Source organism: Lagopus muta, chromosome 3 (assembly GCF_023343835.1).
Source record: "Lagopus muta isolate bLagMut1 chromosome 3, bLagMut1 primary, whole genome shotgun sequence".
Lineage (NCBI taxonomy): Eukaryota > Metazoa > Chordata > Aves > Galliformes > Phasianidae > Lagopus > Lagopus muta.
In genome coordinates, this window is record NC_064435.1 from 85,718,240 (window position 1) to 85,742,880 (window position 24,641).

General features: G+C 39.3%; 1 protein-coding gene and 2 long non-coding RNA genes across 7 annotated transcripts in view; all 3 read right to left on the minus strand.

Annotated features, from left to right (window-relative positions):
* LOC125691160 (uncharacterized) overlaps positions 1-24,641 on the minus strand; it is a 125,415-nt gene that overhangs the window by 51,436 nt on the left and 49,338 nt on the right. The window lies entirely within an intron of this gene.
* Positions 1-24,641, minus strand: part of LOC125691159 (uncharacterized) — a 65,562-nt gene that overhangs the window by 23,885 nt on the left and 17,036 nt on the right. Inside the window, exons 1-3 of one of the 4 annotated variants that reach the window (XR_007375939.1) lie at positions 19,675-19,733; positions 681-802; positions 22-100 (exon numbers count right to left, since the gene is read on the minus strand). Coding sequence is in view for 1 of the 4 variants with exons in the window: in XM_048940169.1 (XP_048796126.1) it covers positions 22-100; positions 690-802 (192 nt within the window). In the remaining 3 variants the exon portion in view is untranslated. Of the gene's footprint in view, positions 1-21; positions 101-680; positions 803-11,828; positions 12,131-16,364; positions 16,861-19,674; positions 19,734-24,641 lie in introns of those variants that run through there. The other 3 variants (XM_048940169.1, XR_007375943.1, XR_007375942.1) reach the window with 3 other exon arrangements.
* Positions 6,529-10,551, minus strand: LOC125691161 (uncharacterized). Of its 2 annotated transcripts, none has more exons than XR_007375947.1 (4): positions 10,447-10,551; positions 10,006-10,053; positions 9,230-9,308; positions 6,529-7,154 (listed from the first exon to the last, which is right to left on the minus strand). It is a non-coding gene; the product is annotated as an uncharacterized LOC125691161 (long non-coding RNA). The 2 variants fall into 2 exon arrangements; XR_007375946.1 differs by having other exon boundaries at positions 9,230-9,347.

Below are 24,641 nucleotides of genomic sequence, written 5' to 3' on the forward strand. Positions count from 1 at the left end.
TACTGCGCAAATGTGCCTTACCGCTTTCTCCTCGTCCATGTAAGACTTGAATAACTGGCGCTGCTTCACATGTGTCAGAAGACTGCTCTGCAAATTCATTCTGAGTGAAAAAGAAAATATAAGTTAAGTGCACACGCTCACCATGACTGTTTTTTCACCTTTTGAACTCTAGATCAGATTTTTAAAGCAATCAGCTCTGAGTGCAAACGGTGCCCTGCTGCCACTTAGTCTCCTTTCCCAGGAAGCACATTTGCCAAGTATTATTTGTTTATTTCTCTCAGGACAGAAATAAGCATTAAGCATATGAAAGTTAATACACTTTATAATGACAAACCAGGGGTTTAAATGAGCATGAAAATTCGCTGAGGCAAAGCCTTTGAAATGATTTTAAAGCTCTAATAGAATCCCTTGCATGCACACAAAGCACTGACCCAGTACTCTGTCAGCACTGTTTCTATTATCATTACGACTCTGCAAGAGATGCCTTATTAATGAGAGTTTAGTGGAGTAGTTTTAACTACTGTGGGAACCAAATATATTTTGCACATTCCCACTTCTTTTGAGAACAAGCCTTTAATCATTGCACAGTCTTTGTGGAACAAAGCAATACCGCAAGCAACAGAAGAAATGCAGTAGTGTAGGATTTGGGCACTGACCAAACAGACATACAGCAGAGATACCTGTGCTACCTGGCTGAGCAGCAGCAATCCAGACAAGCCTGCATGTGCCAAGCATGGTAATTCACCACACAGAGATGGGGATCAGTTGAATCACTCCTGCCAGTTCTGCCAAGAAGACTCACCTCAGAAAGACAGAAAAGAAGAGAAGCGAAAAATCACTCCTTTTAAACACTCCAGTATTTTATACCCTTTTCCTGAGAGGTTTCTTGGAAGTCCTAGTGTATCAAGCTCTGCATGCCATGTCCCATGAGGGGAAGTAATCTACTGCAGCCCATAGTTACTATGTACACCTTTTCATATCTGGACATTTTTTTCCACACAACTTTCCCCACTCTTCAAATCAAGACTTGTTAATCAACTGTTGCAATAGTTTGGATTTATTTCTTGTGCCCCCAGATTTTCTTTGGATCCAAATTCGTCTGTAAGTAGAATAGTGCGAACCGCTTAACAAGAAAGCTCAACCATTCAATGGAAACATTCAAATAGTTGTCAAAATTCAAGCTTAGATTTGCTTTCCTTCTGCTTCACATAAGCAGTTCAGTGAGACTTTACTACTGCTAATTTACAGAAAATATTCTAATTATTTTCTATTTTAATGACCCTTTTCTTTTTTACAGGTTCACTTCAGTTTAGGAAAAATGCTCAGATATTCAGTAATAAATATTTTCTGAATTCAAAATTTAAATAATTCATGTTCAAAAATAAATGCCCCAAACAAGAAATGTTTAGGAAAAAGACCGAACTGGGATCAAACTATAAGCTTTGACTGGAATCAGACTGGGAGTTGTGCTCATGTAGATGCTCATTCTCTAATGAATTGAGAGTTTTTGTCTTCCAGAAAGAAGATGACCTCTTGTTTGTCTCCTTTTTTTATTGGTAACTGACTGACTGACTGTTTCTGCTTGACCTCCATTATTCCATTAACATTTTAACTACCTATTATTACGGCTCATTTGTTCTTACCAGCTGTATCTTTCTGGAAATGTACATAAGTAACATACCCACAGTGTATTTCAACATCCTATTCAGAACACAGTACTGACATCCACAAATAATGCATTCTGACAGAAGTAAATTATCTGTTCCACTCCATGTGGCTACGCTAGCAGGAGTTTTCTGTTTGCATTTTTTTAAACAAAGATCAAGTCAATCTTCTTAAAAGGAATCATAGCCTTCTGTGCTGGCAGTTCATAAATACAAAGCTAGGTACAAACAGAGCGTTTTCAGATAAAGTTAATTCCTCTTCTGCCCTGTAGAAATTGAACTTTGTAAATATATTCCTTATCTAGAAACACAACGCATCCCTGCTTTGCTGGAAGGCAATGTATCATGGCATGACGTGGTGTGGTGTGCAAGAGCAGTGCAACTTACTGGAGAGAGCTAACATTCCTTTGGAGTGAGCAAGCCTGAATCTGCAATCTACTGCCAGCTCTTACCACTTATCCAACCTTGTAACCCGAATCCTTTTCTGGGAGATATTTTAAGACCTCACCCTTTCAGGTGCTCAATCAGTAATTGCACCAGCTGGGGAGCAGAGCTCCTCTGCACACTCTGGATACAGCCTGAAATGTGAAGGGAGAACAGTACAATGGGAGCTATATGTAGTGCAAATTTTTGTTGTTGATGTGCAGTAGGCCAGCACGAGAGAATCATAAGTGCATAAATTTATGTATTGGCATCCCAAAAAGACACCTTTAAAGACCATCTCTTCTGCAGTCGTCCTTTAAAAGTCTTCATACCTCTCTTTTCTTCACAACAATGTTGGTTCCTACCATTCTGTTCCACTCAACTTTCCATCCAGTACATGATCCAGATGGATACCTTCTTTTTTCTTGCCTTCCAAACCCATTGACTATCTCTAGCTCAACACATCTCTTCCCTTTCCTGTTTCTCCTTTTGCAGTCTAGAGCCCAGCTTCTTGCTGTTTATTTACACTCACTACTCTTATTGTAAACATCTTCTCATCTGTAACGTGCTGTCTGAAACTGATTACTTCTCTCTGCCTCATCAATTCATTCCCTCTTTTCAAATCCTAATCAAAAGCATAGATTTTTCTTCTTACTCTGTATCTTTTTTTCTTTAATGGATTTATGAAGGCCTTAATTAACTCACTGTAGAATGAATTCACACAACTACTTTCTGTAATTTACAGTGTTCTGAATCTGTGAGGGTGATTTCTGAGTATATTATTTATGACATTTTCTGTAAAACAGAGCATAGTTGCATTCCTATGGTCTGACAATAAATCCATCTTCTTCATAACATTGGCTACGTCCTGAAAACAAAGACTCTATTGTGGCCATACAATAAACTTCATGGATCAACTATAATTTTAGACTAGCCTGTATTTTATTTTTTCTGGCTCATTTCTGATAAAGATGCCTCCAGACATCAGATGAGTCTGACCTTGTCTCTTAGATCCTTGCTGCACCTTGGCCATTTCATGGTTAATACAGTTGTGTCAGTAAGTTGCACATTTTATATGAGTTATATGAGTATTGTGCTAGGAAAAGTATTGCCCCTCCATCTTTGCAACACAGATGGGAGACACAGAGATGCTCATGCTGCTCATGTCCACACTCAAACTGGCCTGCGGATAGGATCTTACTCACTGGTTTCTGCATTAACTACTCTGGTTATTGGGTCGTTGTTTTTTTTTTAGTGGGTTGGTTTTTTTTAGTTTACAAAAATTCTGGATAGCCACTTTAATATTCTACTGGATTGAATTATGTCTGTAGACTAGTAACATGAACTAAGCACTATTCTAGGTCATGCTCCCTGAGAGTAATCTTTCAAAATACATTCTCAGGGAGGGAAGCAGGAAACAGAAGATAAGGAAATCAGTTCAAGAGAAAAAGGAACCAGGCCACAGCATGCTTAACGGAGATGACAAGGTCAGATGGCTAAGAAAAAAAACAATATCTACAAGTAGATATTAATGTGTATGCAGTATGCAGAAAAAGTAGAGAAGAAGGTTTAATAAAGTCCCTGAAGACTTTGTTACTATATCTCACATGGAAAAAAATAAATGCATAATCCCTACTCATACTGCTTTTAAAAGAGCTAAGTGTGTTTATCTTCTAGTCTTACCATATCACCCATGGCTGACAGATGGGTGGAATGGGTCTGTGATGGGAAATATTCTCTCTATCAGCATGGAGCCGATAACCTGAAAATGTGAGAACATCTACTTTATGGGGACAATCCTAAGCACCTCTTCTCTGACTTTTGGAAGGCAGATAAACCCTTTCTTGCAATGCAAAGATTTAAAAAGAACTGAAAAAAGGTTCTGGTCTCCACAGTAGTAAACTGCTAAAAGCACTGTAACACCACCATGGATGGTATGCCTTGCCATTCAGAGGAATAGGTGTAACCAGTAAAAAGAGCAAAGCCAGTTTTGCAAAGCTCCGTAAATTAACAAATTAGAACCAAAATAGAGGCAGAGATAGGAAGTTTTCTGGGACAGTCTTTCATAGTCTATTCAACTTAGTGACTTATATGCATGGACTGTGTCACTGCAGTAGGGCCTGATGGTCATGGGCAGAGCTGAAATGGAGCTCATGGACCATGGGAAGGTTTGGAGGAATTCCCAGAGGAGGCTGGGCCTCCCTTAGCACCCTCACAGAAATAACACAGTCAATGAATTGGAGTAACTCTGCATCAAATATCCCATTCAAAATTTTGTTAGATAATAAATACATGTTGTCTGTGTTTGTATCAAATATATAACACGTAGAATCATAGAATCATAAAACCATTAAGGTTGGAGAAGACATCAAAGATCATCCAGTCTCACCATACACCTACCATCAATATTTCCCAAAAAATCACATCCCTTTGTATATCTCATTTTCTTAAATACCTCCAGGGACAGTGACTCAACCATCTCCCTGGGCAGCCCATTCCATTGGCTGACCACTTTTTGGAAAAGAAGTTTTTCTTAATATCCAATCTGAATCTGTCCTGGAGCAACCTGAAACCATTCCCTCTTGTTCTACTGGTAATTAGTAGTTACATAGGAGAAGAGGCTGACCCCCCTCATCAACACAACCTCCTTCCAGGTCTGAGATCTCCTCTGAGCATCCTCTTAACCATAGCGAACCATCCCTGTTCATTCAGCTGCTCTCCATAAAATCTGTGTTCCAGACCCTTCACAGCTTTGTTGCCCTTCCCTGGACACACTCCAGGGGCTCGGTATCTTTCTTGTACTGAGGAGTCCAGAACTGAACGCAGTATCAAGGTATGCCTCACCAGAGCTGAGCATAGGGGGGCAACCACTTCCCTGCTTCTTCTGGCTACACCATTTTTGATAAAAGCCAGGATGCCATTGGCATTCTTGGCCACTTGGGCACACTGCTAGCTTATGTTCAGCCAAGAAACATCACATACTACAAGAAAAAAAATTGCCATACATTGTCTCTAGGGTGGAAAATGGACATGTAGCGGTGTTTTGTACGGGACAAGACAAAGCACACTCAAGAATGCTGACAGCAAAAATACTCATAGTGGCAAACTTACGGAAAGCATGCCTCTGATTACTTGAGAACAGAGAGGACCTTGTCTTAATTTGCTTTGCTCCTTTTGTTTGAAAGACAGTGGTGATTGTCATAGAAGTGCAGAAGCACTGAGTAGTAAAATATATATATTTTTTTTTTCTGTAAATTTAAAATTTAAATAAAAATAAATAAATGAAAAATTAAAATGAAAAAGTAAAATGAATCATCAGGGCCTAACAAATTTTCACCAGTGCTTTTCTGCAAGACACTAAAATTCCCCTTGCAAACCCAACCTACTTCAGTAAAGCTGAAAGTGTAACGCATTCACATAATCAAATTAATACTCAGAATATAAAACAAAGTTTGTAATTAATACATAGAATAAAAAGGACCAAAGAGAACTTACATTTGTGGATAGAGGATTCCTGAGCTGCCATAGAAACTCTGAGGCAAAATTATGAAGTTTTGCCACAAAGTCCATATCAGAAACATGTCTAGAATCTAAGAGCTCTGATTTCACAAGTGCCTTTAGACTTTTCTTGTCAACCTCTGTAACAGGAATGAACCATCAGGAGAAACTAAATAAAAACAAACCTATTATGTTAAGTGCAGATTTCCCAGTTATTTTTGGGTTACAGACAGACACAGAAGAGATTCTCTGGTCCCATCCACTGTAGAAAGCATAAGGCAGGAAAAAAAATTGCCAGCACAACTCTTAAAATTATGGACACAGTGGCTTCTAGATGATCGTTTTCAAGTACAACAACCTGCAAAATGTTCATGTGCCCACGTTTGCTTCTGAATTTAAGGTTGTCAGAATTCAGTGGCATCAGCTGCCATTTCTAGTGGCACAATTTTTCATTCATGATTTCAAAATAATTAAGCTTGCTTGCCATTTCATTGTTAACTCTTCCTTTCCCAGTGAGATGGGGAGAGAATCAGGGGGAAAAAAAGAGAACTTGTGGGTTCAGATAAAACTATTTACTAAGCTAGGGAAAAGGAAAGGGTTAACAGTTATGACTATATGTATGTATATGAATGTATGCAACAAAGGATGCGCAAGAAATTTTTCACCACCTTCCAGCCAGTGCCCAGCAAGGCCCCCAAGTAGCAACTGAGATAAAGGGATGACAATATAATGTAAACAAACAGTTTAGAAGATTTTGAATGCATGTGCCCATATGTTCCGGGTGCACAGACTGTTACGGAAGGGACCATAATTCACAGCATAAATGCTGGTCCTGTTAACCTCAATTTAACGTCAGAAGAAAAACTGCTATATGTGTCACAAGCCATAGTGTTATGTAAATGATCCACAAATAGCAGAAAAACAAGACACAGAAATAAGCCAGGACGATTTATTATACAGGGAATCTGGGGACAGAAGCCCATGTATACAAGTACACTTGATACACGTGGTCAAGCCAGCACTGAAACATACACTACTGTTAGTAAAATACCATTCTCAAAGTCACTCACATCTTCTAAGCAAAAAGATCTTCAATATATCAAATACAGTAACGTTTCTGTCAATAATCCATATTCACTGTGTAGCAACTGCTGTGAAACATCACACTTCTCACTAATGGACTCAGAACAGCAAACACAGCTGTTCAGGAGCACAGGCTCTCTCCTCAGAGCTGTGTGTTCTGCACAGCGTTTGTAGAAGCACTTCAATGATTTGGGAGTGCTAGTCTCCCTCAAAGCCAGCACACAGACAAAAGAATTTAATCCACAATCGCAGATGCAGGATTCCTTTTCTAAATGGATTGGTGATGAGAGCAGCTTGAATTACAGACATCAGAAAGAGTTATTTCGTTCCGCTAGTTGAGAGGAAAGAACATTTTCCAGTTCTCCAATAAAAATAGACTTGCTAAAGTCATTAGGATAAAATAGGTCTTGCCTTTAGGAAACTAGACTGACTGCAGGGATGTGCATTTGGCCTGCTTCATAGAGGTAGATATTTTCCTGCAATTACCTAGAAAGGGAAAAGAAATGGAGGCTTTGATGAACTAAATAGAACCACAAATATTGTGCACTGATTTATTGAATGCAGATTTATGTGTGTATAAAAAAATCTTTACTATACAATTGTTTTCCTTTTTGTTTCAATTTTTCTGTTGATAGATGTTACTTACTACAGGGTAACTGGTGTTGAATTTAACAGGTTTGCCAAAAGAATTTTCCTTGAAAAGCTAAACAAAAGCCTTCAACGGGCAGAGAGGAGATTAAACTTGGAAAAAAATAAGAAACACATTGCTGCTATCAATGACAAGCAGAGGTTTTGCAGTGATATGGCTTATCTGATAGGATGGAGGTCTAATAGGCTGCCATCTTTATATTGCCTAAAGCTATAAGTCAAAGCAAGAAAAATGGTGACTTAAAAAAGAAAAATGTTCTCTGTTGTCTCAAGCAAGAACTTTGAACAGTTTACACAATTTTTTTTTGTGTGTGTGTGCATATTGGTTTTTGTTTCTGTTTTAATCTGTAAGTGTAGTAACTTAAGAGAGTTTTTTTTCCTAAATACTAACCTGTGTTGTGACAGTCTCCACCATGTGTTAGAAGCTATATAGTAATGGTAGTGACCTGCATCAAGATATGAGGTTCTACAGGCTGTCAGAGGTAACTCCAAATACACTTGAAATGCCATGAGAAAATCATGTAGAAGGTGGTTGGGTTACTTTCATTCAAAAATGTAAAGAACCTTGTTTAAGGGGAAAAAAAAAAAAAAAAGATTGGTCTACTGATGAGTTTATTTGTCTTGAAGAGAATATTATGAAACAGTGCAACTGCTTGAGTCTCGCATTTCACTATACCCCTTTCTTAGTGGGCCATCTTTACTGAAGTGAGAGATCCTGACCTGATAGGGTGGTTGTCAGTGGCACTAACTCTATCTGGATGTCAGTAACCAGTGGTCAAGTACAGGGGTCAATACTGCTTTCAATCCTGTTCAGCATCTTCAATACTAATGTGAATTATGGGGCAGAGTATTCTCTTCAGCAAGTTGGCTGATGACAGAAGAATTGGGAAGAGTGACAGATAAACCATAAAGATGTTCTCCCATCTCCCAGACGTGGGCTGACAGGAAAGGTGAACCTTTCATGAGGAAAGAATGACCCCATGCACAAGTACATACCGGATGTCAAGCAGCTAGAAAGCAGCCTGGAAGGAAAGAACCTGGGGGGTCCTAGTAAAGACCATGTTAACTTGAGCCATTCACATATGCTTATGGAAAAATAAGCTAAGGATATCCTGGGATGCATGAGGAGGAATATTGGCAGCAGGTCACAGAAAGTGATCCTTCCCCTCTGTTCAGCACTAGTGAGGCCACATCCAGAGTACTGGGTCTTGTTCTGAGCTCCCCAGTGCAAGAAAGATCAGGGCATAATGGAGTTAATTCAACAAAGGGCCACAAAAATGAGTAAGAGTCTACAATATCTCTCTCTCTCTCTCATAAGAAAGGTCGAGAGGGCTGTCACTATTTAGAGCAGAAAAAGAATGCTTTTGGATATCTGATGGGTGACTATGTATGCCTGAACAGAGGGTGCTAAGAAGACAGAGCCAAACTCTTTTTAGAGCTGCCCAGTGTCAGTACAAGTGGCAATGTGTGCTAACTGGAACACAGGAGGTTCCCTATGACCATCAGGAAGAACTTCTGCGCTGTTGTCAGAGCACCACATAGGTTGCCCAAAAAGGCTGTGGAGTCTCCTCCTTGATGGTATTCAAAAGCCACCTGGACATGGGTCTGGGCATCCTGACACCAGAAAGAGGAGGCATGAGAAGTTACAACTTCTCTTACAACTGACTGAGGCATCAGCAAACTACAAAAAGCATGTGTCTTGTCATGAGATTTGTAATCACTGGCAACTTTACAAGTGGAAACTGGTGCATTCACATGATTCTTAAAGATCATCCCATATTACTGAGAACTTAATAGGTTTTGAAAGATATATTTCTGTGTTGTAATAGCTATATCAAGTAATTCACACTAGATAGCAGTTTCTATATAAGATGCCATTTCTCCTAGACATTTTGACAGTGAGTCATACGCACCTGACTGTGAAATAATCGATACAATCCCAGTGCTTTCTTCTCTCCACTGAGAAGTTCATATCCCAGACAAAGAAGAAAACTGATGCAGAGAAACATTGATACAAAAGAATCAAAGTAGCTGTTAGATAAAAGAGCAATGAAAATCAGGTGCAGATATTTCTCTAATCTTTTCTCATTTCAAGAGAAAGCAATACAAATCTTTAGCAGAAGACATGTAAGGCTTTATTTTAATAGCCCACAGTGATGAGATCAACCAAGTGTGTCAGTACAGCTAATTGATACGTATTTATATGCATATCTGCATAGACCCGAACTTGCATAATCTGATGCTTGTGTATTTGCTTAAATTAACTAATATCCTTAATGTTGCCAGAATAGTGTGAGGTGGCAAATATAAAAATTAATACTAAACCCTCTCCTACAGATGGAAAATATGTTCAGAGATGTCTATACAATTAAAAAGAACAATACACATTCCACGCATTCTGGTAAATATGTTTCTTAGAACATGTTAACTAGAATTCTGACTATTATCACAGAGAACAAGAAATGAAGAGAAATTAAATCACATATAAAGAATTTACACTGCACTCGCTCTGCCTTGCAGTTCTACACTAAAACTTCAGCACTGTAGTGCAGTTGTTGCCATATATCTTTTATATCCAATGATACATAAAGCCACCACATTTAGAAGCAATGTCTAGCTTCGGGACTTTATTCTCTGCTCTGTGAAATCAGGAATACCTCAGCTGAGCAAAACATCAATCACATCAAACCTGAATCCCATTTTTTCTTGCAACCTTGGAGTTATGCTCCGGGCTCCCCTAAAGTGAACATAAAAATGCATGCTCAGATTTCTGGAAGCACATCGGGAACATTATTTAGGTTACATAGCAAACAAATTACATCGAAGAAAAGACATACAAGATCCTGGAAGTTTAATGGCTGCAGAGTTCAGTCATTGGCAGAATTGATCATACTGGGGAAACAAAAAAAAGAGAAAAAAAAAAGAAAATAAAAAGAACCCCACAGTATTTCATGTATTTCATGCAGCGTGTACGGAAAAGGAAGGGAGTTAAGCTGAACATAGGAGTTTCTGCAGAAATGTGCAAAAGGACTTCTTCACCATGAGAGTGACAAAGCATGGGCACAGGTGGCCCAGAGAGGTTATGGAATCTCCTTCTATGCAGATATTCAAGTCCTATTTGGATGCCTACTTGTGCAATTTGTTGGAGGGAACCTGCTTTAGCAGTCGGGTTGGAGTCAGTGGTCTCTGGAGGTTTCTTCCAATTTCAACTGTTCCATGATTCTGTGATGGTGGGAACAATCAACTGCAACCTCTCAGAGCAAGAAAGTTTGTTATTATTATAGCCAGTGATAATAGGCTGCTATGGACATCTAGAGTAGAAACAATTACAACATTAGAGAGAACTTATATCGCAGCATTATAGTGATATTACCCTAAAATTACTATGTTACAAAATCTGTGACAATAACAAAAGGGTTTGATGAACTGTTTGATCACAGGAAATGCTTTATTTGCATTATGGTGATCTGGGGGCTTTTCTAAAAAAAATGCTTATTTTTTAGAAGTGATCTAGGTTCTCTATTAAAGTACTGGAACTGTCTCAAGAAAAATGCATTCTTTTCAGACCCAACTAGTTCTTGCAAGCATATGCAAAGCTTTTACATTCCTAAATGCTTTGTTTAATGTTATCTTATCCTGTTCTGGTGAGAAGATAACATGAAAGTGCAAAATAGCCATGAATATCTGCACTCTGAGTTCTAGATGTGCTTGCTTACCAGGTTCATATCTAAGTTCTGTAAGAGATGGTATCTAGTTCTTCATCATACTTTTCTCCCAACTAGTTATGAACCAGAACACATAGGTTAAAAAGATGAGAATTTGAACTGTTTATTATTTGGGAAAGTATCTACACAAGACGTTCAGTTTGTTTCATGTTTAAAATACTGAAGGTATTGGGTGAGAATGTTATTCACATCTTCTCTGTGCTAAGAGCACTATGTGGCTCAGACTACAAACAGTATTCAGAAGGATCCAAAGCCCTCTCTGCTTTCTACAGAGCTTGGCACTCTGAGGAATACACTTTTCAAAATTTCTATTGTGCAGTTGTTCTAATTTGACACACCATTTTTCTGCTAGAATCCTATTGTTTTCAACATATTTTAGAGACAAACATTACATAATATGATCACAGTGTTGTCTAATTGCACTAACAAAGCAAGGGGAATATTACAGTAATGTAATTCTTCAATCTAGACTGGACGAACACAGCAGATTTTTAGTGAGTTGCCTAGGAAGAAAGGATGTTTCCTTCTTCAATGCTCTATTGATACAAAGCAGTTCCAAAATAGAATAAAGATAGAAAATAATGTTTAAGATAAAGAATGCCTCGACCACATGATCAATCAGTGAGCAGGTTTGACTGCTCTTCAGCACCTAGCACTGCAAGCACTGTAGGCATTCTGAGAACTTGCAGTGCCAGCACACAATAGTGGGTAATAAAACTGGGAGAGAAATCTGTGCTGCTCTAATGCCACACAACCCACACCTCTGCTGAACAGCCCCCTGTGCAGCTACAAACAACTTGCAATCTCTATGTATGATCTCAGATTGGCCCCAGAAAGCAAATACAGAATTTGGGTTTCCTCCCCACTAATCCCAGCCAATGTGGAAATGCTTTGCTCTTCTGTTTCTTTGTCGGAAAGGCCCGAATATGAGCAGCCCAAACAAAATGCCAGCTGCACTGAGGAAACAACAAAGCAGTAGTTCTTGCATAAGGTGATATACCTTGTTCCCAGAGTTCTTTATAACTTCAAAATAGCTACTGCTTGATAACACTTCAATCAAAGGAGTCCACTTCAATGCTAACATCTTTCCTGAAATGAGGAGGGATATCATCTGTGTTACTTAGTGTTCTCTGGGGAGACGTACAACCGCGTGAAACTTTATCATAGTAACATGGTAATGCTTTGTGATACTACAAAGGTTATTAACTATGAACTCACGAGATATCTCTACTCCTGTCAGCAAGCAGCTACCTGACTTAGAAGTCATTTTCCAGTTGGTGCCATTTTCCAAATGGTTCCATGCATTTCCACTGTGCTTTTCATTGGCCTAGTTCGTTCGTTCTTGTCTTGATTAAATTGCAGAAGACAGTGGGTACCCGGAGGAACTTCATGCTTGTTTCAAGGAAAGGTTTTCAGCTAAGTTACTTACTGTTACTCCGGCAGCTCAGCTAACTGCGTTTTAACATCTAATATTTGACTTTTGACTGTTCAACAAAGATTTTCTACAATTTTTAGGTAAATTTCCACTTCAGTCAATGAGACCTAATTCGAACTTCTGAATTGGGTCATTAATACAATTCCACAATTGTGGGGAAAAAAAAGAAAAAAAAAATAAGGATGCATTTCTTCCAGCACAAAAGCAACCTAAAAGTGCTGTTCACACAGGTATTTTGGCAAAGCATGGAACACTTTGCTTTTGTTTTTATGTATGCTTCATGATGATTATATGCCAGGTGCATATTGTTCTAAATTGTAATTGTTGGATTGTGGAGATTTGTTCAAGCTTTCCAATTATGATGAGCAGAAAAGAGAATAATTCTATCTATAAAGCACTCATGGCACTTAAACTCTTCAGGCAAGAACACTGTAATAACTGGCATTTTCTTTTTCTGTAGATTGTTACATTAACAATGCCCTCCAGTTATTTTGTGCTGCATTGAGACCACCCCCCTGTTACTAATTCAGAGCCAGCATATCATTGTCATTTGCATAAAGTTTGCCTGCCTCTGGCAAGAAGACAGGAGAAATGCTTTTTCTGAAATCATCAAACAAGTGCTTTTCCAAAAATAAATTGAGGATCGCAGCCATTTTTTAGCGTCTTAAATAAATGAAGCTTTCAGCCAATGTATCAAATTAGTATACATAGGGAAAACCTCAAAGGCAGCAGACTGTATTATGCATAGAGTACTTGTTAAAGTGCTGTTAAAGGGCATTTGAGTTGGCATGTTAAACTAAATTAAAAAGCAACAGCATCCGGACGCAGGACTAATTCTTAGAGAGGTACTTCTAGGGACTGATGTAAGAAGTAAGCCTCTAAAATAAACTTGCTGATCACAATATTCCCTTTTATTCAATCTCCATTTCCTGCTGCATGTTAAATATGCATTCTTGCTACTTCAATTTCTGATTCCAGACCTTCTAGTTTTCAGAGAGAGAGAAAAAAGCTGAAGTTACATAAAAACAGTGCTTCGGTGTACAAATTATAACAGAGCAATTTTGGAGAAGAAATGTTTAACCGTGCTTTCCCCTTCACCTCCTTTCTTGCACACATTTAAAGCTCTTAAACAAAGAATTACATTTTTCTCCATTTCTTGCCTTGTTTGCCTTTCACACAGTAATGATCATAATAAAAGTAACGTAGTAAAAGCTCTTACACGTTCTGCACTAAAACCAACATTGCAGGGCCTCCACCTTATGGACCATATTCATAGTCCAGAGCCTAAATGAACAACTTACATATCTCTGGATTTACACCAAAATAATTGAGATGGGAATCAGACACTGTTGTTTAACTAAAGACCCAATTATGTCAATCAAATATATCTTCAGGAAGTCAGAAAGCTGCATAGAATTTGATCATCCTGCTAATAATAATATACAATTAGTTAATAAGCCCCTACAGAGGGGAAGTCATTTAAAAAAAATTGTAATGGTAGAGGCATTGCATTTTAAAGACTAATATCATTTACAACGGTGCACCTAACAAAGGTTGTTTGAATTGTCATTGCTCTGCCATTTTACTCCGCAGCAACCTTAGTAACTCATTTAGGAGCTGCAAAGAGACAAGTTCAGAAAACACAAGCCCATTATGGCCACAAAGTCATTTGTTAACATGGATACTGTATGAGAATTTTATGAAGCCATGACAGATGGTGAAAGTTTTACTTGGGCTAGGAAGAATTTATGTTTCAAATAATTACTCGATTTCATCAAATACATTTTCCACGCATGAAGAGATTGCAGACCATCTTAGCCTCCTGCCTTCCAAATGCTCTTTGATATGGAATGTTTTGTCAGAAAGTTTCAAAGCCAGCTGAGTAGAATCAGATTATGCAGAAAATGATGCATGGAATCTTAATCTACAAGAAAATCTGGATGACTTTGCAAAATGTCATAAAATAAAAGATGGAATAAAACCACGGAAATCAGGATTTGTAATTTATTATGAAGGAAATCTATTTTTCTCTTGTAAAAAGGAGAATAATCAGTTGTCAGAAAACATTTTCAATCTTTGGATATAGTACTCCATCCCTAATAATAAGGACATTAACAAAACATGATCTAGCTCAATTAATGTAGCAGTTATTCAGCAGCTATGTTGCATGAATATGGCTGTGTGCATTCATGAGCTTTGTCCAATAGAAATTCTCTTGTCTGATGAATCCTCTTAAGAGATTTGAGCTTTTTCTTTCCTATGATGCTGCATTTGTTTCAAAAACTTTTCTCACACTTTCCCAGGCTCTTCTACTTTCTAGGACTGGCGAAACAGAGATTAAAACTGGCAGACTTCTAAGTGCCAAAACAGTCCAGTGTCACTTCCCAAATTGGTATCCTGTGTCTTCCCTTATGTATGTCATACATCTTGCAGCTTCAAAGATACACAAAGAAGCATTCGTACTCTTTTGTGTGCGTGTGGGGGGCTCCAACATCATATTTTAAAACTACACCTGTTGAGGAACCCTGGGTTCTCTAAACAGAAATGAATTACAGAATCACAGAATCACAGAATCACCCGGGTTGGAAGGGACCCCAAGGATCATGTAGTTCCAACCCCCCTGCCTAGCAGGGCCACCAACATACATATTCAGATCAGGTTGCCCAGGACCCCGTCCAACCTGGCCTTAAACACGTCCAAGGACGGGGCATCCACAACCTCCCTGGGCAGCCCGTTCCAGGGCCTAACCACTCTCCTAGTAAAGAACTTCCCCCTAACATCTAACCTAAATCTTCCCTCCTTCAACTTAAAACCATTTCCCCTAGTCCTGCTGTTGTCAGCCCTTTTGAAGAGTTTACTCCCCTCCTGGGTGTAGGTTCCCTTCAGGTATTGATAGGCTGCAATGAGGTCACCCCGCAGCCTTCTCTTCTCCAGGCTGAACAAGCCCAACTCCCTCAGCCTGTCCTCATAGGGGAGGTGCTCCAGCCCCTTGATCATCTTAGTCGCCCTCCTCTGGACCCTTTCCAAAATCTCTATGTCTTTCTTGTACTGAGGGCTCCACACCTGGACACAGTACTCCAGATGGGGCCTCACAAGAGCCGTGTAGAGAGGGACAATCACCTCCCTGTCCCTGCTGGCCACCCCTCTCCTGATGGAGCCCAGGATCCCATTTGCCTTTTGAGCTGCCAGAGCGCACTGCTGGCTCATATTCAGTCTCTCGTCCATCAGGACCCCCAGGTCCTTCTCTGCCGAGCTGCTCTCAAGGACCACTCCTCCCAGCCTGTACAGGTGCCTGGGGTTCTTCCGGCCCAAATGCAAAACCTTGCACTTTGCCGTGTTGAACCTCATCAGGTTCACCCGAATTAAAACCAGGTCACAATAACTGAAGAAAAAACATACATTGTAGGGCAGGGAGGAGGAGGTGGTGAAAAGGAAGAGATCTCTAACATGCTGGCAACAGCAAAGCCAACTCCTCTGATGCATCCGCTGATAGCTACAGTAGTGTATTTTAGCACATGTTGGCATTAAGCCAGACAAAGGTCACTTCTACAGTGTGCTACCCACAGAAAAGTTTGTAATTGTGCAAAGAGGAGAATAACTTTTTATCCATGAATATCCCTGGAAGAAACTTCAGTGTGCATGTTTGTGCTAAAATGCAAAAGGATCAGTTCCTCCCCAAAACAAGATCTATACTTGCTATTTTGGCTTTCTTAAACTCAACATAGCAGGTCGATTTAAATATATACATTGACTTTGCAAACATTTGAAGTAAAACCAACCTCATTTCACTTGATTTTACTGCTTTCCTCAAGAGAAACTGCTATAGAGGAAAAACCACTCTCCTTAAAATTTGCGTGTACGCAATTTAATGTTGTGGAGGAGACAGAACCAATTTGGAGGTGAAAGTAGATGCAGTACAGCCATGTAAATATTGGCTCTGCTTGGCTCAGTGCACACCAGGAGCATTCCTAAATTGCTGTATGCAAAGGCAGCGCAGTAGCACTTGCTCAGAGCCAGCTCAGGTATCTGCTTTACACTGTATAGTGTAGGGTAGGAGTTTCATGTTATAGCATTTTGTTTAAAGCTCTTCTTCCTGACTGCTACTGTCACAACCTCTTTGTAAGAGAGTTCAGCAGGATATCTTCTGTCTAATCTCTTTGTAACTGAATTCAGCAGGGCATCATATTTCTAATCCTTCTTCACAGGGTTGAAAAATCCATGGAATTATTTTCAGCTCAGCTTGGCTCAGTTCTGTCATTGCCCTGTGAGCCTATTGGTCCTCTCCAGCTTAAGATTCTGAATTTCAGTTGGCACATCCAGGGAAACACCACAAGCAATAAAATACTGCAGTGAACTTGACTCCTTTGTTTTCACCAAAACAAATCTGTGAGAGATGACAGGGAGAGAAAGAATCCTGAATCTCACTCTGGCAGCTTAAAATACATACACAGCTGTAATTTTAAAATATTTTAAAATCACATTTATTTTAGTCCTTTAAATATGTTCTCGCTTTATTTTCTACTGATGTTAGAAATACCATCCAGCTTAAAATATGCCTTTTCTCTTTAATTAAAAAAGTTGTGTTACAACTGCTCCAGGGTAGAGCAGCACATTTGTAGCCTAGATCAAACAAGCGGATGGTATCCATGTCTCCACAAATACATGTTTAGTACATGTTGGTACTTTAGGTTAATAAGCAGACTGATTTTAGAATTGTGTGAGAATAAAATCTATATTGAAATGTTAGCAAAGGAAGAAAATAAAAAACCAGCACTATTCTCTGGCCTAATCTTGCAAAAACATACCCACTGAACTTTCTAAAAGGGAATATTCACATGGGTAAATTACTCACTCCTAAAAGTATTCCATTGCTTGGACATCTCATGAAATTTGGTGTCCTAAGATTATGACTGTGGTTTCTGTTTTCCCTTGGTTGTTACTATCTTTCAGTGGCTCCAGCAAAGCTGGGAGAGAAAAATACACAATATGGAAAATGTGAGTCTAATGGTCACTATACACAGTGAGACTTATGAAAAGCATGGAAGTCAAGCCTGCACATTTTTGCAATGCCCAAGTTTCAAGTTGGCAAACTCCCTGTGAAGATGACTAAATATATGGCCAAAATTTTGAAACACTGCTGGAACTGTATTTAAATCACACATATTCATCAGTTCGGAAAGGACATCTCACACAGAGAACAAGTAGATGCGTATTTAGATACTCCTCCAGTCTCCACGTGAAGCTCTCTTTCACATCTCTGAGTTTTATAGTGTTTATTTTGTCTATGCCTGCTTTCCTTTCTACCTCCGTGGATTTTCAAGTGTCTAATCAGAGATATAATCACACTGAAGCCTTTGTCTCCACATGGCACTAATAAAAAAAATCACTATTAAAAACTTGTTAACTCCTTAAGATAAGATTAACTCATTGTTAATCTTATCCTAAACAAGATGTCCATTTAAAATTATTTTCCATCTAGTTCTTCTAGTTGCTTATGTGATTGAGCCTTTTACTTTGCATAGTTTTTACCAATGTATGTATTCTTATGCTCTGGATCACAGTTAAGTTCTCTTGCCTGATTCTATCTTCAACCAGACTTAGCCATACAAGCTCCAGTTCAGTTAGCAGATATGAACAAGAAACATCCTCAGGAGATACCGAAGTAGTGAATTGCTGAAGTCATGTTCTTCACTGGAGTTTTTCCTTGAATACTGTTATTTCTGTATGCTGCTGAACTATTTGAACTAAACCCCTTCTTCATACTATCCTCAGCTCACACAGGTTATTTATTTTTTTTGCCTGATTCCTAATCCTGTTCTCTCTGTTCACTTTCTCATCTTCCTTCTTAAATTATCCCAGGAAAAATGTAACCTGAAAGACTAATGGAAAAATTCCCCCTGTACTGCAAGACTGCCATGCCAGCTGCAACCACACCTTGGCCTGTAAGCAGTACTACATGCTTCTCACCCTTTTTGTTTCCTGTTTGGAGTCCGAGATAATCAGCTAACAAGTCTACTGCATTACCTTCATGCAGTATCTGGCACAGTGTGGCCCTGCTCTGAACTGTTCTAATGAGTCTTACAATATTTCATCCATTGGTATCTATTTGCAAAGCCCACAAGAACTAATAATCTTATGGATAGCACATTGGTGAGAGAAGAGTGCTTTACTGTGCCTTTAGAACAAAGCAAGATGATGTCCCAGGAGTTCTTTCATGTTTACCATCAATTCCAGATTTTGCTCTCCTTGAGGCTCCTTTAGCCTCAGCAGATAGTGACAGATAAAACACGGAAAGCACACTGTAATTCTGTTCTCTTCCATCTGTCAGCCCAAGATGCAACCTTTCCCTAGCGGGGTTTGATGTCACCAACCTTTCCCTGGCCTGGAGTTGACAATCTTTCTAAATTCTGTTGATGCAGAAGATGGCTGATTGCAGAATTTAGTGGCACATTCTGCTATACAAACCATCTGATTTGGTCATCATGGTATCAGTCAGCCTTTCAAAACACCACAGACTACCTTTTTGTACATTTCAGTGCGAAGACCTCCACATAGCAATAAAGAATAAGAGAAAATATGTTAGGAAATGCTTAGAAAAGGAAAGAGAGCAACCCTCAGATAAGCTAAAGATACTCCATTTGAGTCTGAATGTGGCATGTTGCTAAGGAGATGAGCAGGAAGTGAACTTGGAAGGATTATCTACCTTGAGAAGCAGGGTGACAGAAGTGGGTTGGCAGCTTCCCCACAGTTCAGACTGAGGACAACATCCAAAACACAGGATGCTGCTGTTTATCCCAATCCTCAATACAAAGCATCTGTGACACATTCTGAGAATCCTAAGAGAAACTTAGGATTTGTATCATTTTGCACATACAGAAGAAAAGATATAAGTAGAATATTTACACCAATCACATCAAGTGATGCAGCAATGCCTTTCTCATACAAACACGCCATCATATTGAAACAAATCTATGGTGGTTGCATCATTGAATATTTACAGGTTTAGGTGCACAGATTGCACTCACAGAAGCAGAGCTAATTCATGCATATTCCACACAAGATATCTGTTGCTTCTTCTTCAGGGAAGAAATTAATAACTGTATAATCAAAGAATATTAGGATGTTATAATCACAAAATAAACAAGAGAGTTTGGCAAAGCAGACTACGATAACAACAGAGAATAAATAGAAGGCTTACCCCTATCCTGGACTCACTTACAAAACTCCAGCAGAGCAGATCTCCAGCAGAGATCCTTCCCTACTGGCAGCCAGCTCTTAAATAGGTCTAGGAGAGGTGCAGCTCAATTGCCTTCACCTGTGCTCCTGTGGCTGACTCAGTGCTCACCTCAGGTGATCAATCAGAGGTTCAGGCCGTGACTCAGCAGTTCTCATACAATAACAAAAAGAAAGCAAACATCAACTATAACAAAAAGATGCTGAGCATTCCAAACTAATGATTTAATCTTCCATAAATACAATTCCTTTAAAATAAGGCTGTTTAAAAACAGCAGTCTAGCAGCCCAAAGCATGCTAGCACCATGATTAATCCTTTGGGGAATTAGAAGTACTTGTCTACACTACTTACATTATAATCAGCCAATCTCGTTATGCCTTCCTTCTTAATAATTATAGATCTTATTAACAGAGATGAATTTGATAAAAAAAAAAAGGCATTACAAATTGCCCAGTGTTCAAAAGAGGGAATCACTTAGCTTCAGATGCCAGAGACAATATTTCTTCAAACCCAAGAAACAATCACAAACACCTCTGTTATTGCTGATATCATTGAAATAAATGATTTAGTGAGAACGCCACTCATGCAGACCATAATGGGATCATGCATGTAGAGACAAACTAGATGGTTTTAAATCTACCATGTATCAGAACTGAACTGTTAGCTCTATGAATTGACCACAGCTTGTGGCTGGGTTCCACTTTTGAAAAAGATGGTGCAAAGTCCTCATACACAGTTAAAGGGACAACAGGAACAGAGAAATCTCTTAACTAAGTTCCCAGTGACTACCTCCATAGTTACAGTATTAAAGAGTACTGTCTATGACATATATAGCGCTGATAGATATGATTATAAGCATTGCCACTGAGTATGTTTAGCCCTCAACAATAATTAGTAAGCCCCATCTTTATCTCAGTACACAACCTTTCTTGTTCATCTTCCTGTTCTTATCTTTGTTCCCTGTCCTGCCAAGGAGTAAGAGTATGGCTGGGTAGGAGTTCGGCCCTTAATCATGGTCAACCCATCACAGAAATGAGTACTTAAACTTATTTAATCAAATTAATCACCAGGCATACATTAATTTAGTTCCATTCATTTATGCATGTCACCATATCATAAAATCGTGTTTGCTTTGGTGAAAGAAGTCTCTGTTAGCTACGTGTCTTAGTTTCAGCTGGGGTTGATTTTTCTTAAGTGTCTGATATGATGCTATCTATTTGTTTCTAGGAGAAAAATAGTGTTCATAACAATCCAATGCTTATAGTTCCCTGCTAAGCAGTGTTGTACAGAGCCAAGGCCATTCTCAGCAGAGGGCCCAAGGAGCTGAGAGGGAACATACTAAGAACAGCTGACTTAAACTATCCAAAGGGATATTCCACACCATATGAAATCATAAGGAAGGCATTTTGAAGTGGATTGGGAGTTCATCTCTCTCTCTTCCTCTGCTCCAGCTGCTAGCTGGGCATTGGCCAGGGGGTGGTGAGCAATTCCTTGTGTATCGCTCAGAATAATAGAAACCTTAGTTGGAAGGGACCTTTAAAGGCCATCTAGTCCAGCTGCCCTACAGTGAACAGGGACATGCACAGCTAGATCAGGTTGCCCAGGGCCTGATCCAGCCATGCCTTGAAAGTCTCGTGGGATGGGGCATCCACCACATCTCTGGGCAACTTATACCAGTGCCTCACCACCCTCACTGTTGAAGACTTTTTCCTTATACCTAACCAACATCCACTTACATTAAGATTTGAAGCATTTCCCCTTTTTCTGCAAACTACAGGCCCTGCTAAAAGCCTTCTTTCCCTTCTTTCTTGGAGCTCCTCTTTAGATACTGAAAGACCTCTATCAGTTCACCTCACAGCCTTCTCTTCTCCAGGCTGAACAGCCTCAGCTCTTTGAGTCTGTCCTTATTGGAGAGGTTTTTCACCCCTTGGATCACTTTTGTGGCCCTCCTTTGGATGCACTCCAACAGGTCCATGTCTCTGCTGTACTGAGGACTCCACATCTGGATGCAGTACTCCAGGTGAGGTATCACCAGCACAGAGTAGAGAAGCAGGATCTCCTCCCTTAACCTACTGGCCATGCTTTTTTGGATACATCCCAGGGTATGGCTGGCTTTCTGGGCTGCAAGGAACATATCCAGCTTGCCATCCATCAGTACACCCAGGTCTTTTTTGGCAGGGCTGCACTCAATCCTTTCATCCCCCAGCTTGTAGTTGATGTTGCTTCAACCCAGGTACAACACCTTGCATCTTGGATTTGTGAAGCCTCATAAGGTTCACCTGGGCCCACTGCTCATGCCTGGATGGCAACCCATCCCTATGGTGTGTTGACTACATTTGTTATATACATTAATACATATATATATAATTGTAACTATTATCCTTTTCTTAGTAAACAGTTTTACTTTAACTCACGAGTTCTACTTCTGTGGTTTTTCTTTTTTCTATTCTCTCCTTCTCACTGGGAAGATGGGGAAAAGTGAGCAAATGACTGTGTCAACAGTAAGGTAAGATAATGTGGAATTCTACCACTACCAACAAGAAGTCCTGTTTCATTTTACTAAAGATAACTGCTACAGCATACAGATGGTAATTTTTTTGAAGTGTTTGTGAATCCTGTTCCTTAAGTGAAGTAACTTGAATAGTTGATAAATGGAAAAAACTCAGCCAAGCCCTACTCTCTTTAAAAAGCAGTAAATGATACACTCATTTCTTCTTTCTTCTTTAGAAGAAGGCAGAGCTAGAAGTAAGCAAATTAAAGGGTATTAATATTAAACTTTTTCTTGTTTACAAGAGCTGTCTAGAAAATCTCTTGAGAAATTGGTTTCAAAAGATAAAGGCCAATTTGATATAATGTAATTGATGGAAGAATGCATCTATTCACTGAAATTGCTCAGCAGGAACCTTGTTCATCTGTCAGACTCTGCAGGCTGATGAGTTTCTGCTAGATGGTTCCCCTGCCCCAGGGTTGTTAACAGGACTGAAACTGGCAACTTTTAGTCTTCCAGGTCAGTGAGGTGGCAATAATTCTTTCTGTAATGTCTGGAATGGAGTACCGTGGAATCACTTAACATAGATGCTGAACTGAGTAAATAGCAATGCCTTATGTATGCAAAAGTACTTTAGATGCAAGCTGGTCACAAACAAATGAAGTGTACTACTTTGACATTTCAGGCCTAAATATGTTCCTTAATGAGAAGAATTTTGTTAAGATAATGGAAGAACCTGCCTTTGCTTGTATATATGTGGATCTGACCATACAGTACCTGCTTTTAAGCTTGTCTGACTTCAAAACACCTTGGAAAAGTAGATCTGATATTTTAAAAGTTAAGTATTTTGCTTTGCTGCATCAGAATTCATCATGGAAGAAAATAGTGTAATAAACTTTTAAAAGCCATGCTCCATTATGTTACACTTACATTATCACACTAACTTCAATAAGCATCAAAGCTTGGCAAATGGTTCTCCTAATGGCATTAGAAAACAAACACTTGCTCTGTTCTCTGAATAATTTTAGCCAGAATATCCAATAGTTCTGATCTGTTTATTAGCTGTCATGGACTTTCAAGTCCTTTTTTTCTGAGATGTGAGTATATGTTGACATGAATTTCAAACCTGTTTTCTCAAGGAAGTGAGACTCGCACAACTGTACTGCCTGGCCTCCCCCTCCTAACCTGTGAGTCCTTTGAGCAGCTCAAAGATAGTAAAATCCTACACGTTTCGTGAAAATGCTATTGCTAAAATGGACCAAATTTAATGTTATCAATATGGAAAAGCCAGTTGCAGTTCAGCCAGCTGGCCAATGGATGTGGGTATAACTAACAGGCAATCAGCACATACTTATTTCAGCAACAGCATATGTTGCCACTTTCTCAGCCAAACTGGCAAAAGACACAGGAAGGAGTTGGAAGAAGCACTTTTGCACTGAAGATGGGAAGGACTGAGTAACGTGGGAGTAAAATCATTGAAGAACTTAATTACTTCCTCTGTTCATAGACAAACTTACTTTTGTGTCTTAAAACTGCAGATTTTGCCTTGGATAAAGGAACGTGCAAATGTCTGATGCAGAAAATACATTCATACTATAAAACAAGTGATTCCTGCCTTTTAGCCTAAATTTATTTAAGTGGTGATTTATTTACAATAAGATGCACTTTACTGGAGAGAGAAGAGCACCTGTGTTTCATTTCTGCATGGAAGGAAAAGCAAGCTTTTCCACTTTATAGTGCCAAAGAAATGTGAAATGAGAGCTGTTAAAAGCATTTTCAAACAATAAACTGAGTTGAAGAGGATGATGCATTCTTATACTGGTAATGACAGAATGGACAACAGTCATCTTCAATACGTGCATGTAAACTCAAATCATGTGAACTTGTGGGAATCAAGTGTTGTTTCTGCATTAGAATTGTATAATATTTTTATTTTATGATCTGCGCTATCATAGTTCCCAGGAACACACTGTATATATGTACATTTTGTCATACACACTGCAAGAATATCCTGCACGAGAGCAAACCAGAGAACAAGCCATGGCATGCCGGAGGAAGCGCCTGACATTGGGAAGGCCTGACATCATCCCCCAGTGCTCTTTGTTTAACGATGATGACTTTAAAGAAAATCACCATATCAATAGGACAAGGAGAGCACCGAGACATCTTGGAGACAACAGGATGACTGCTGACTGGCACCAGATAACAAGTAAATAACAAATGTAAACCTTCTGATAAGATTGTGAACCTGGAGTACCCAGCCATTGGGGAAACAGGGGAGGGGGAAGGCAAGGGGGAGAAAACAGGGTATAAAGGCTGTCATGTTGTGTCTATAGGCGCGCTCCTACTTGTGGGACGCCCGCCATTGCAATCGCGAATAAAATCTGCTTTTATCAGAGATACCGTCCTGACAAAATTACTTGGTTTATTTCCAACAAACTCA